This window comes from Zootoca vivipara, chromosome 5, assembly GCF_965207765.1.
Source record: "Zootoca vivipara chromosome 5, rZooViv2.hap1.1, whole genome shotgun sequence".
Lineage (NCBI taxonomy): Eukaryota > Metazoa > Chordata > Lepidosauria > Squamata > Lacertidae > Zootoca > Zootoca vivipara.
Window position 1 is genome coordinate 48,606,027 of NC_142588.1, and position 15,411 is coordinate 48,621,437.

General features: G+C 39.6%; 1 protein-coding gene across 5 annotated transcripts in view; it reads right to left on the reverse strand.

Annotated features, from left to right (window-relative positions):
• The window catches only part of VTI1A (vesicle transport through interaction with t-SNAREs 1A), a 223,865-nt gene that overhangs the window by 26,520 nt on the left and 181,934 nt on the right, over positions 1–15,411 (reverse strand). Inside the window, exon 9 of one of the 5 annotated variants that reach the window (XM_088670585.1) lies at positions 9,905–10,031. The exons of the other annotated variants lie outside the window; for them this stretch is intronic. Coding sequence (XP_088526711.1) covers positions 10,010–10,031 — 22 coding nt within the window. The 3' untranslated portion in view covers positions 9,905–10,009. Of the gene's footprint in view, positions 1–9,904; positions 10,032–15,411 lie in introns of those variants that run through there. 5 annotated transcript variants of the gene reach the window in all.

Below are 15,411 nucleotides of genomic sequence, written 5' to 3' on the forward strand. Positions count from 1 at the left end.
AATATAATAATCATTTGCATACATTAAAATTATCCCCAAAATCAACTTTAAAAAATGAAAACATGTCAGACTGCAGAAGAATCTCTCCTACATATTTGCATCTTATGTCAGAGCTAATTAAGCTGTAGGTTGGTTTGATATGTCAAAGTTTGCTTGGATCACAAAAACGAACCTATGTAGATTAGACAGAATACCTTCATTCAAACTACATTAACCTGACAGAAAATTGCTCCTGTGACTGTGTGCCAAGTAGGAGTGGGCACAGTTTCTCTTCATATTTATTTCTATATAAATTTACTATTTATTAAAATTTTCTAATGCGATGTAAAGTATTTCTTTTCCTTTCCTTGCTCTGATATAGATAATTAGTGTTGCTCAATTACTATTAAATAAATGTAAAGGCAAATAAAACTTCCTACAGCCATCTAAATATTTTTGGAGCTCAAAAGTGAGGCAGGTCACTTTGACGTGCTTTCGAACTGCTAGGTTGGCAGGAGCTGGGACCGAGCAACAGGAGCTCACCCTGTCGCAGGGATTCGAAGCGCTGACCTTCTGATCGGCAAGCCCTAGGCTCAGTGGTTTAACCCACAGCGCCACCCGCGTCCCTTGATTTACTCCTACAGTACTTGGTTTTTAATACTGCTGTGCCACACTGACCTAAGCCAAAGCTAGACTTTGTGTGTCATCTGAACCAGGATGTATGGTTAAGCTCTCTCCTCACTAACCATGAGCTGTAGTCAAGGTTTGTTCTTCTTTGGGCATAATGAATAATGCCAAAAACATGCAAGTAGCCAACATGCTGTACCCTTCTCAGACACATGTTTAACAACTGCACTCTTACAGCAGAACTTATTTATACTTTTTTGCATCTCTCTCTCTTTTTTTTGTACAACAGGGAAGATTTTTGTGATATTCCAGTTGGAACTAAGTATTAATAAAATTAGTTAGAAATCAGCACTCCCATCCCCTGTTTTGTGTTTCCTCTTTCCCTTTTCTGTTGTATGGTCAACAGGTTAAAGAAAACACAAAACCATAAGCAGAGTGCATATTACTACACTGTGCAATCACAGTAACTTGAGGGGGTGAGGGAGAGCCGTTCCATTGTAGATTTGATCATCAAATGCGTTTAGCATGGCTTACACTGCAACAGCATGGTATTTTCTTTAGTTGTTCACTGTTAAAAGCAAAGCTGAAACCTTTTAGCTGTAATGAAGGATTTTACAAGGTTCCTAATCCCTGTACCCCACCCTGATTCTCCAGTGATCCTGCTGAAAGCTTTAAAACAAGCCACAGCACTAACATGGTGCAGAGCCTGTCGAACATGCTGATCTGCTTATGATTACTCTTGGCCACTGTAAAACAATCACACTCCTCAAGTGAATCGAGTCTGTAGCAACAATGGTGTTATTGACTTGTTGCTCCAGCTCTATTTAGTTATTACCCTTGAGGCCACAATCAATAGACTTTGCACCAAGTCAGCTTAATAAGTCCCAGGCTTTCACTGGAGCTTTGCCAGAAAGGGGAAGAAAATCTATGGCAGTCAAACACTTCAAGTATGAATAACAGAGGAGTTGTAACGACAGCTGTATAAATTAATTAACAACAAATGTTCTGATTCTTAAGATGATGATAATGATCATTTAGCTTTATTAAGGAAACCGCAGCCAGAACAAAAACTTAAGCTTTGTATTTTAATTTTAAAATATTATTGGCCTGATGTAAAGCAAAATGAACAAGTTCCCTTTGCCATAGAATGCTTTGTTGAAATGTTTCAATGGCTGGATTTCTTTCTTTTTTTAAAAAACCAACCCCCACACAGTTATTCTTTAATTGTGATTATTTATTATGATTTCAGGCTTGGATTTTGAAAGCAGACAACTTGTAAACATCTGGGACTATTTTGGGGACTGATAAATGTTTCAATTTACGTAGTTTATGTTTATCCTTATATATTTGCTTTCCAAATTTTCCAGGACCGAATCTTGCATGTCTTATAATAATTAAAACAAAAACTAAAGAGGTTAAAAACTCGTGTCTTGTAGAATTAAAGAAACACTACTGGCTAGTGTTTTGTAGACACTTCTTTGTGTACTAACTAAGTCTGCAGATTCATCTCTATGAGGTATGAATGTTCTGAGTTAAAATGCCCAGCAAACTCTTCTTACTGTGTTACTGTACCTCAGCTCATAAATGTGGGCTGCATTATGGCTATCAAACAATGAAATCCTATAACCATAGGAAGTGACCTGCTGGATCAGATCAAGTTCCATTTACTTCATTGTCCTGTTTCCAACACTTAGTTACTCAGATATTGCTAGGAAGCTCGAAAGCATGGCAGGATGCAATGGCCCTCCAGCAACTGGCATCCTGAGGCATAATGCCTGTGAAGCTTCCATTTATATAATGGCTTTAATAAGTGCACCTCCTGCTTATGATCATTGGAAATAGTAGTTGAATGCTCAGCACACATTTGGTGCTTAATTAATATAAAATAGTAGCAGTTGTAGCTGTGAAAAGAAATTGATGGAGAGTAATATTATTAACAGTGGTTGGGCATTATTTTTTTTGTTATTGTTAATTTTAGTTTGCTACTATTTGGGGGAACTACAAAATTTCTGATTGCTATCAAGTTACAATGCTTCTCAATAATTTTAATTCATTGGGTCTTCCATTTGTTTTTCTTAATGAGACAATGATGATAACCTAAATGCTATATTTTCTGCTGCCATGATGGTTTGTTAGATGGGGCAGAGTGAGGGGTCTAATCCAGGATGTTCTTTTTTGGTAAGTATTTCTATACAGCCAGGGACATGTATCTATGCCTACGTAATACTAGAACGTAACATTGGTATTACAATACAATGGCAGGGAAATGCCAAATTATTAATCTCTTCTGCGTCTGCTGGCCAAAGACAGGAGTGAACAGCTGTGATGGTTCCTGAAGCCCAACCCACTGACCACTGAAAATCTCTCTCAGAACACCCACTCCATGGGCATTACCATTTTATCAGGCATTGATCACGCACAATTTCAAGTTTACCTTACCAGCCCTAGAGCTAAACAATTATTTTATTTAACGTGTAGAGATGCACATTTACACAGCCTTAATTTTCATTTCCATTGGGGAAGTTTTATTCTGAAAAATCCTCATCAAAGAGTGCTTCTTGTTTCAGCACCAGCATCCTATCCGGGTATTAGGAAGTATTAGAGATACTAGAGTTCTTGGTGCCCCTATTTAAGTATCTGGCTGTTTGCTCTCCAACTGTGGTAGGGCTAGATACTACATAATCCAGAGGGGGAAAAACTACCCTCTAGCACTATTGGGACATTCATGAAGTGGATATACTTAGAATGCCCTGTTTAACAATAAGCAGTCTCAGAACTCTATTATGCAAAAGGTGAATGGACAAATCAAAGGTGACAGAAGACACGTACCGTACTAATAGGTTATAATTTAGAGACATTCCTTGATTTCAGGGATGTCCAACCGGTTGACCATGATCAATAGGTCGACCCCTGGTTGATATAAGTCGATCACGGGCACATTTTCCTCGCTATTTCCTGTATTCACGCATTATTTGAAGAACGGAAAATGGAGTTACCACTGTTGGGATTTCCTCGTTATTTGATTAAAAGCTGTCTCCCCTAAAAAAAAGCCCAACAACTTTGCCTCCCCCCCCCCAAAATGGGTAGATCACTGCTAGTCCCCCCCCCCCCCGGAGTAGATCACAGTCTCTTGGGAGTTGGACGTCCCTGCTTTATTTGGTTAACCTTTTCATAAAAGTTGGTATTTTGCAGACTTGCCCTAAGATCACACTGGGATGCTAAAACAGAGAAAAGCCAGAGGCTGCTGTACAAAATGTTGGTGGACTCTATGTTTGTTTCCGAATCTCATTACAGTTACGTACTCTACTACGGGCTTTTTGGAGACAAAGGAAATGTTACTTGCACTTCTCAGGTAGCAACACAACTTTCAGTGCAGGAACACTATTAGCTGCTGAAGGTCCAAATGAATAGGTAAACCATGATACAAACACTATACTAACAACCCTCATTACTTGAGGGTTTATATTTTTCAGCATATATTGGATGAAACATAGTAAGTTACAGAAATGTTGTCAGGAGAAGGTGAGGGTGCAGATGCCAGTGAAGTCTATCACTCTTTAAGATCACCAATGTATTTTTCTCCTGTACTATTCCTGGAAATGTTGGCTTTTGTAACGGAGCTTTGGAACACTGAAATAATGGTACTAGCTGCAGGGGACATGCAATGGGAGCCAACTATCCAGAAAGCCCAGGTTTGCCAAAACTTTATAATCAACGTCATATGAATTTGTTGGATTTCACCTCTTCATCATTTCTCAGATGAAAATAGGGACTATCTATTCTACTTTGGGAAGCTTCTCCCATGTTTGATCTCCTGCACACGTGTATCTCATATACATTCATACTCCTGTCACCTTGAGCCAATTACAACATCTCAGCCTAACCTCCCTCACAGGATTGTTGTAAAGAAAAAATGTGCAAGGGATTGTTACATTTTCCTTCAAAATTATAGAAAAATGTCAGCAGCATCATGTACTTCATTTGGTGCTGGCATTTTATTTTCAGTACAAACAGGATTCCATTTCCTTCCTTTTCCTTCTCCTCCCCTCAAAGTTTTGCTTCTTACCTTTTCTTCGCTGGCTTTGTCATCTTAAATCAAAAGGAGGCTGGCTTGAGAGAGGGAGGAGGGAAGCAACAAAATAACAATAACAGCAATAATAATGAACTTGGCCTCAGCCAGTGCAAAATTCCAGTCAAACAGAAGGAACGACCCAGCAACAGGCTCGCACCATCCTGCCTCCTAAGAAGACAGTGGCCTGACCAATCAACGCACTGTTTCAGGGGCCGTAGGCATAGCAACACAGTAGAGAAGAAGCCAATGAGGAAGAAGGATGTTTCATTTGCTCCCTGATAAAAACTCTTCTGTACACCCCTTGTAGCTCATGGAGGAAGGATGGCTGTGCGAGCAAAGCACTGATTGACTCTATGTCCAACGTCATCCTAAAAGTGAATCAGCGTCATCCTAAAAGCGTCATCTTTAAAGTGTCATCCTAAAAGCGAAGGGGAAGCTGCTGTTAATGCTGCGTAGCTGAAGATGGCGACATAAAGAGACACAGAAACCTGATTGGTGGAAGGTGATGCCACTCATGTTTCCTTGGGTAAACATGAGTCACCTCTTCCTCCTCCCTCTGCCTCCCCACTGGTGTAGCCCGTGATGCAACAGCTGCTACTCCTTGGTGTCCCAAGAGCTCACGGCTGGCGAAGGACCGAGGAGAGGAGCCCACTAATGTGGAGTGGCAGCTGCTTTGGCTGCTGCTGCTGCTACACCCAGGCACATAAACAACAAATCTATCACATATATTGAATCCATTGGCAAGAACCCATTTCATGTGGCTACCCTATGTGTTATGATTGGGGAAAGTCACATTGCAGCGGGGGGAAATTGTGAGGTCATTCTACTCAGAGACTTCACTGAAGCATTAATCTCCATCAAGCATTTCTGCGGCTAATTAATTTTTACAAACTTCCATTGAAAAGTCATGTGCCTTGCTCGCTTGATTAGAGTGATGGTAGATGTGGTACCTATCAACAAGTCTTTGGATTCTTTGAGAAGTCATCTATTCTCCCGCTATGTCAGCTCTTTACGTAGTTTGCTCCAAACCTCCTTCATCATGATAGAGTGGCTCAACCTAATCTAAATGTTTTGATCTATTACAAATGTGGAAAATTAGATACTGGCACAAAAAGGCAGCTGCTTTCAAGCACTGTGTTTAAATGACCTCTGTTGCACAGCATGGGGGCAAATGAATCAGACTCTTCCAATGGAAATTGCTTTACCTTCGGGTCTTTGGGTAATATGGGATGAGAAACTCAAAGCTTGCTTTAAATGACAGAATTAAGCTAGATGTTACTTGCAAATTGATTAATTTCCTCAACAGTAGTGTTATCTAATGAGTCCCCCCCCCTTTTCTACAATGTATATGCCACATGAAAACCCTTTACTAAAATAAACATGACAGTATCAGGAATATAGTATAAGGGACACTGATAAATTTTATTCAAAAGACAGAGTTGTGTTTTATTATTTAATGAAGATATCCAAACATGTTAGATATACGGTTTTTAAAAGCTACTGTTTCTTGGTTATACCACTTGAACTAAAGTTCCATCCAGAATCCAAACAATATATTTGTTTGTTTTTTTGATAAATGTTAAGCTGTTCTTTACGTTTACATTGACGGAAGTGTTGTGAGTGTGAAATGTTAATGAAAACTAGATGGAATGCGTTTTTTGTAGCATTCTATCAACCAGCTAGCTAATAACTAAATATAATCATAACAATGTTTGTGCTGCTCAGGCAGGATGTAAAAAGGCAGAGCTGGATGTGCTGCCTGTCATCACCACCACGTTGAGCAACAATTCTGCAAACAACGTAAAAACGTGTGATGCTGAAACTGCTGTTGTCCTGGACTAGGATATAGTATTTTTGGAATATAAAAAAAAGAGAGGCCTCAACCAGCCAGCCAACTTGCAAGGCCTGGAAAGTATGAATATCTTCTCTCTCTCTCTCATTTTTAAATCTTGCCATTGCTACAGTTTATAACGTGCAATGCAAAACATTTGTGAATTAAGATTGCATCTTAAACCATGAAAAAGGAAAATGAGGATGGCTTTATCCATCTTCTGAGAGCACCCTTTTTACATGTCTTAAGCTATGTGCAGAATGAAGTGCTGGAGGGGAATTTGTGTGCTGAAGAGTTGCTTGGGCAGTTCACATGGGCATGAATGAATGAATGAATATCTCATTAAAAAGAAGATTTGTATTAACTGTTTAGAAGAAACTATTCAAACAGAATGGTGTGTGTGTGTGTTAGTGACACATCACATCAAGACCTCAAAATTTTGGCTACATCAACATGCTTCCCAGGATATGAATGTAACTCACTGATTTTCTGTAGCAACATACCAGGAAGGTTTGATGGAATGGAAAGGGAGTGCTGTTAAGGAAGGCTACCATTGTCTCCAAACCATATAGACATCAGGATAAAACAGCACTGTATGATGACACACACACACCTTTCACTGTAGTATTCAGAACACACGTTTAAACAAGTCTGCTGTATTCAATGTGAACATTTCTAGAACAATGCGAGTTAAATAAGGCTTGAGAGCTTTAGATGGGTATTATGGGATTTTTGAGGAAGGCAATATCTAAAGATGAATTGTGGCAAGAAAGCCTCAAAGGTTGGCGGATAATACATGTATGCAACTACTCAGAAATATCAGTAGTTTGACACACCCTTCCTCACACCCCAGTTTAAGTGTTTCTAATTTGGCACCAAGTAGACTCCCTTCTCTCTCCCCCCCCAAGCCCTACATACTCTCACCTTTCTCTAATTTGCTGCTAATCTGTAACTCCTGTGGACTGCTGTATGTCTCATTCATAAAATGAGGTACAATGCTGTTTTTCCTGGACTGGAGCTGATTTCTTCTACAACATCACTGCTTAGCTACAACTTAGAGCAGCCGTAAACAACAGCTTTTGTTGGGTTACAAGACCCACCACCCCTGACCACTGGTCATCCAGGAATCAGGCTTTCTTGGTTGTGGATCCACTATTGTGGAACACAACTAGGTAAGTACTATCCTTCAGGCATTTTAAACAGGCATTAAAAGTCTCATCTTTTTACAGTGACTTTCAGTGACTAAAATGTGTTGTAGAAACAGTGCTGTGTTTTTGTAGGGTTATATTATGTTGTGAGTTTTGCACTTTTTAGTTTTGTTCTGAAATGAAATGGTTGTTTTTTGCAGGTTATTATATTATATTACTTTTTTGCTTTTAATTTGGGTGTATATATATTTTTCATAAACAGCTTTGAGAAGAGGTCCCCCCCCTGGAACAGCATTTAAATTTAAATTTGAACCATCCTGAGACCTCCGGGTATAGGGCAGTATATAATTTCAAATAAATAAATAAATAAGTCAAAACAATAATATGGGAGGCACTACATTATCTCATTGATCAAAAGAAACCTACAATACAGGTGGGTACCCATGATAGGGAAAGCAACAAAGTCATCATTTACTTCAGGCCTGCACAATCTGCAACATGCCATGCTGAATGCTGTCTACCAGCCACATATGATTAGGGTTTAATAAAACATTTCTTCCTTCTGCCTGCCTGGGAATGCCAAGGCCACAAAAGGTCACAGGTTGTCAATAATTCGGCCGTCCCGGGGGCCAGCTGTTAGACTAGTCCCACAGGCCAAATATGCGATTGCTCTCACAAACGTGATGAACAACACACAAGTCAGTAAGTAAGGCTTAACTGCTTTATTTACATATATACAAACTGGGAGCTCTACATCATGGCTCCCTTTCTCTGGCATCACAGCCAGTAAAGAGAAAGAAAAAAGGAAAACAACAGTCCCATGTAGGAACACAGTAAGACAAACATCCTGTCTACGTCACTTCCACTCTGTGGGAATGAAAACACATACAAGTCATATGATACACAATAACCCTATGACTGCAGATGGGGAATGAATCCCAACACAGGTTTCCCACCTGATCTAGTAATATGCATGTTAGCCTACATGGGTTGTGCTCACACTCAGCACAATATTTGTAAGATATATGTAATCAAAACAAGAATTTTAGTGAAAAAAGCTTCTGACAATGGATATACTTTTTAAATCAGGTTCACACACTAACGAACTGATTTACAGTCTTGCAGTAACAGCCTATATGCTTTGCTAATGGCCCTGCAACAAGCACTCCTTACTGATAGTTCATCCAATATTCCTTTCCTTTCTTTGAATTGCAACTTAAAATTATTTTTTTAACAAGAAAGAGAGAGAATGCATTATTAATTAAATGTAGAGAAGGAATAATTGAGTATGTGCTAAAGCAAAAATTATTCAAAAACAAACAAGTACGCAACCACACACCAATAGGCAAATATTGACAACAGAGTAAAACAAAGGGGAGAAACTAAGATCCATTGCTAATTAATTCTAGAAACTTCTGAAGGTAAAAATGCATTTTATAACTATAAGGCAGGGGTGAGAAACCTTTTTCAGATTTGGACCATGTTTTCCCATGGGTAACCCTCTGCGGGCCCCTTGCCACTGGTGGGTGGGGCTGGAAGAAAAAAAGTAGGTTTGACTTTTATCTTGCACAGTTTGCTACATTCCAGCCATGCAAAAGGCAGAAGTTAACAACTCTGCTATAAAGGTATAAATACAGACCTTAGGATTTATGTAGAGAGGGAGGCTAACATGGAGTGTGGAATCTTGGAAATTCCAAGACATGAAAACCATTTTATGTCATGTTTAGATATACCCCCCCCCCAAAAAAAACACATTTTGATGAACCACACATTTGATAGACATTATGTAAAGCGGTGATGGGAACCCCAGGCCCAGAGGCCAAATGCAGCCTTCTGGGCCTCTCTATTTGGCCCTTTGGACTCTCACCAGGCTATGCCCCTCAGAAGCCTTGCCCCATGCCCTCTTCAAATGCCCTTGCTGGGCAGCACTGGGCCCTAGAATTGTGATAATGCCATTTGCCTGCCTAGACAGAGAGTTGGGTGTGGTGTCAGAAAGTTCCCACAGAAGTCAGAAATGTTTGACTTTTGCGTAAGTTGACTATTGTCTACTGTGAATGGTAAGGTTTGCAGTTCTTGCTCTATCCACCTTTGCCTCTGGTAAATACTGAGCCAATCATAGCCTAGCCTACCTCTGGTCCTTCCCACCCATCACTGGCAAGTGGACCCCTGAAAGTTGCCCATGAAAAACTGCTGTCCTCAGGCTGAAAAGGTTTCCTCACCCCTGTGGCAAAGACTGCAGCCCGCATGTATACAGAACTCCATCCGCCATAACTAGCAATAGGTCATTGTTTACTTTGCTCCTCTTGCTATTAAGCTCCAAAAGGACTCTGATGTGAACTGTCTTCTGCCAAGTTATGAATGGTAAAACCTTGGGCTAGAGAGAAAGGGAGAGTGGTAAATGTGGGTGAGTTTGAATGTCTCAGGTACACAAGTTATTATGTCATGTATTACTACTCCTCAAGCAAACCCACCCCACCCCCCATTTCTAGTAAGCTGAGGAGGCAGCCTAGTTGCTTTCCTAAATCACTGATACCAATGAAGATCATAATTCATGCAGATGTTGAGGAAAGAGGAAACTCTAACAATCTATGCCACCTTGCCCACAGGTTGGGAAAGCCTTAGAAGTCTTGACCTGATAGACATCTGTGGTGAGAACAAAAACGGGAGATTGCAAAGAGGTGCAAGCTCGAGAAAGGCAGGAAGATATCAGCAGATGTAAAGCAAAACCATACTGACCACGGTTTGCTCTATCTACTACTTTCCTTTCATAGAAACAGTAATGAGCTACCACTAACACGTTCTCCAGTGCAGAAGGCAGTTAAGTCAAATAATCAAGTGTGCTGTTGCTAGTTTGGGTGTATCATTCTGCGGTGCAAAAAAAAAGGAGGCCAAATAGATAGTTATGCCTCCTTATCTCTAATAGCTGCTGAGCTTGAGCATACTCTCACTCTACCTTCTTTGATAAGCAAAATGATGATGCTTTAATGAGCTTAATTGTACATTCCTGATGTTCATGCTTTGTTGCCAGCCAGCTTCTTCAACATTCAGCAGTTTACTTCCCCTTCCCTCTCTCTCCCAATCTTTAACTTGAGCAGCATAATTATTCTCTTGTAAATCTCCCCCACCTCCTTTCTGTATTACTGTAAATGGGCATCTTTGAAAAGGGGGTGGTAGGCAGCTTTTGGTACAGTGGTTACCAAGGATCCCTTCATCAAAGGAGCCTTTGTGAGCATGCTCTGGAATGAAGCCAATCAGATCATCTTGCTGTCTGTCTGAGGAAAATTCGCCCCTGGTATGCAAGCCAAGTCAAGCTCTGTAGACAGGGTGACTGCACTCCTAGTTTAACCTGTCTTAGCTGAATGAGAAAAAAGAAGGGGGAAAATGCTACTAAGAAAATTACCTGTTTGGCTCCAGACTGAATTAACTTGTTAATATATAAGTATGTTTATTATTTCCCTCTACAAATGCCCCCATCTACATCCTATTCATTAATGTTATCTGGTCAGCTTGCTTGAAATATGAAAAAATGTGGAAATGTAATAAGGCTAAACAGCCAGCAGGCAGGCCATAATGTATTTTCTAATTGTATGACAGAAAAATACAGTGTTATTAAGAAATGACAGGGCAGCACATCATTTTCTTCTGCTGAGTTAGATGATGCGGAGAAGAGGTTCATCTTTGGTACAGAATTTGGTGGTACAGGACTTGGCCATTCAGAGGAAAATCCCTGAATTCAGATCAAGCCTTGATATCCTCTTAGAAAGAGCTATGTGTACTTCATATATTCAGGTATCAAATGTGGAAAGGCTTGTCTAATTAAGCTGAAAAGTTCACATATAATTGGCTTTAAGAAGCAAATTGCTAATCTATGTGGCTGTGTAGAACAGTTGGGAAGTGTGTGAATGGTATAGCTTTTGAAGGCGGACAAGCTAAAGGGAAGGTTTTCAGTAATCTGGGGGAGGGTGGGGTTACTGTTTCTCACCCAGCAATCCCTTCTATCTTCAGTTCATTCTTCATTGATTGACATCTCTTTTTTGTCTCTTTGCCTTTTGCAAGTCAGTTCTTAAACTTTATAAACATTATACTGAGAACAGTGTAAACTGCCTGCTTGGCATATTGCATTATGAGTAATTAATGTCAGCTGCAATCCTAAAAATAGGCAATTGATTCCCGAAGTTTTAGGATTAGTTCCAATTATCTAATGCAGAATGTTTCATATCAAATAATATTATTAAGTCCAAGGCATTGCTTTCATCTGAATTTGGCATTCATTACATTAGAGCGGTGGAGATACAGCACTGCAATATGTCCTGGATGGGAACAAAATTCCATTTGCTTTTCTCATCCCAGTGGAATAAATCACTTTTGACAGTTGTAAGTTCTATGAGAGTCATTCCTCTAACCTGCTAATTTGAGTTTAGAACGTGAGATGGTACACAGCTGACTGCTTTTGTTCCAAAACTTGTTTTCTTCTTTATCCAACGCTAGCAGTAATCCCTTTTGCCAGCCCACCCTATCTCTGCAACTTTCTCAAGTTTCTCTTAAATACTTCTCCCCCTTCGTGGTTTCCTTCTGCTCTCTGCATCCTCTTGACTTTTGCTTTTCTCTTTTTAAAAACACCTTGTAAGTGCCAGACAGGAATTTCCCAACACTTTGTCTTGCATTAGGCAAGTGATAATAGGAACAATAGAGAATTATGTTGGGGAAGCTTTGACAAAATGGTAGAATTTAAATGAGTATGTGGCTTTTGCTGTTTGGAATGTGTCCACTATATATGTTTCCAATTATTCCTCTTCTTCTCATTTTAGACAACCAAGTAGGTGAGACTGTAGTTTAAAATTAATAATGATAAGGGATAGCCTTATCATGTAACAAATTGGCACCAGGTGCACAAGCAGCTATAGTATTTACTGTCTGGAACTACTGTTTTGATGGGAAATATTAAAGAAGAGTAAGAATACTCTCATGTGTACCATGTTGGATGGCCGATGCAAGCATGTGAAGTGTTGTTCAGGTCAAGAGTTCCCTGAGACCACTATTATTGCTGTTGTGGTTAAGAGTGTTCCACTGGGACTTGAGGAACCAGATTTTACTGGGTGACCTTGGGCCAGTTACTGTCTCTCAGTCTAACCCACATCACATAATTGTTGTGATGATAAAGTAGAACACGGGGATCCATGTACGTCACCTTGAGCTATTTGGGAAAAATGGTGGGATACAAATGTAATCATCAGCATCATAATAAATAAATACATCAGTGCAGCTAGCTGACATGCATCTACTGCAGACTGGATGGAAACTTTTGTCTCTGGCCAGCAAACTCTTGGCTGCATATGCAAGGGCTGCATATTTACATCAATCTACAAAAAGGTAGCTTTGGCATTGCAAAAAGATGTGTGTAGGAAACTCCCACTCTTTGCCACTAGGCTGAAAGCAGGAGAACTGAACATTCAGGAGATCCAGATACATAGCATAGTATTTTCAGGGTGCTGCAATAGATATCTAGAGTAGGGGAGGATGGATTTTTGCACGTGGCCTTAAATATTTGGATAAGCTAACAGAGTGAGCAAGCCAAACTAAAATCAAGAGCTACTTGGGCATCTGCAAAGCTTGCCCCCCTTTACTTAACAGCGGAATCAGTAGACTCCTTAGTGTGCTGCACTGGGATAGCACAGCAGGCAAAGCTCTTCTTGTGTCCACTATCCAAATTGAGAAGAAAAAGTGAGGAATTAAACAGGGTTACATGTAACTGCTGTGGTTGGCACAGAGCTGGTGTGGAGTTATGGAAATCAGATATACTGTCTAGAAACACCATTTTAGGAAACAAAGATGTGCTTTGTGTGTTCACCAGAACATATTTTTTTCCCCAAGGCCCTTATTCAGTGAAGTAACTGTAGCTGTGTTTTGCTACTGTCCCACAGAAAGATGAAAACAGGGACAGGCAAGCAGCTTTGCATTAGACACACATGTTCCAGATGTCAAAGTATTATGCTTTTTTTCCTCACAGGTACAGATATTCATCTTTTATTGCCTGATTATATATATCTTAAAGTAAAAACATCAGGAGATTCGAAAAGAGATAGTAGAAACATACTACTTCAGGGGAAAATTATAAAGGGATATGTTTTTCTTTAATAGCCTGTATAAAAGCACAATCTGATGTGCTAGTCTCTAAAAAAACAAAGGAGTTCTTTCTCCACAGCTTAGTTTATACTCACTATACTGCCATTACCATGCTATATACAGTATTTACTTTTTACCAAGTTACGCTGCCCAAGCACCTGAATAAAATTAGACTTGACAAAACAGAATTTCTGGCTGCCCCACACAAATCCTAATTTAACCAACTAAAAGTAAAATACTATGCAGCTCTACTTGGACATGAAATCCACTGAATTCAATAAGGCTTACTTTCTGATAAGTAGGTAGACTGCAGCCTTAATAACATACACACTTTCTTACAACCTGTTCCTTTAATTCCATGATAATAATCTGACTGAAAGGGGAAGGAGAATTTCCTAATTTGGTCCTTGCCAATCAATATTTTAGCATTTAGGCTGCACTGGCCCTGAAAATCAAGCTTAAAGTTTGTTTCTGGAAAGGTCCACACTAGGGTGATTACTTTTTAATTTTTTTTCTCAAAAAATATTTCCTGTAGCACAAATGGATGAACATTTGCCTATTAATGACTAAAATGAGGTATATTCCATTGAAATATTTAAAAAGGTTACGCACAAACCATTTTTAATTATTTTGTATGCCGTTTTACCATTTCATAAAATTGTATTAACAATTCTATATATATTTTGTATCAAATTTGGACACAACACCACATTCCACAATGGAGAGTGTTCTTAGAAACATAGGGTATACAAATGTCACACCTGCACAAGGTAAAAGCCCCTTTTTAGATCCTCAAAACTCAGCCAGCAGACCCTGCCAGACATGTTGGGAAAAGAACCTACAGGAGAGGTAGCAAAACATCGTCCTCTAGCGGAGTCTATACTGTTACTGCAGCTAAAAAAAGCTTCCTTGTGTGTTTGATGACCCTATATAATGTTGTATATATGTGACTCTAAAGCTTGGGTTCAATTTTATATCTGCTTACAGTGACTTCAAAAATGGTCAAAAAACTGATGAATAATTTTTTTAAAATCATTTTGTGCGTGAGGTTTTTTTAAATCAAAAGTAAGATTTTATCTAATCTTTAATGAAAGCTCATCAAATTATGATACAGGGAAATGAGGTTGTAAAAAAGTCATCACCCTAGTGCACACTTCTACTTTGGCTTTTCACCGAACAATGAAGTTGTTTGTGCCAAAAGTTATGAGGAATGCTTGTTCTGTCCTTCTGCCCCTATGCACCACTTTGGTTACTTTTGTTGTTTGGTTGAATGAAGTGGCACCGAAATACAGACAGCTTACCATTTCAACCTAGCTTCAGTATGTTTCAGGGACTTATGCCTGTTTGTGAAGAAGGCTCTGAAATATATTCTTATCAAAACCAAGAAGGAAAAGAAAGCCTTCTGACCACAAAAGGAATGCCAAGCATCCCAAAGTCAATACAGGAGGGGCTTCTCTTTCCTTCAGTCATACAAACAGCATTTTCATCTAGTCTCAAGCCCAGTTCCCTTCATGGTATCAGTCCTCGTCCTCCAAGTGAGGCTCTGCCTCTCAGCCCCCCAAAGGAGGGCAACAGTCTTTATGATAGAAGCATTCCAAACAGAGTAGGGCATCTGCAGGCAATTCTAGCAG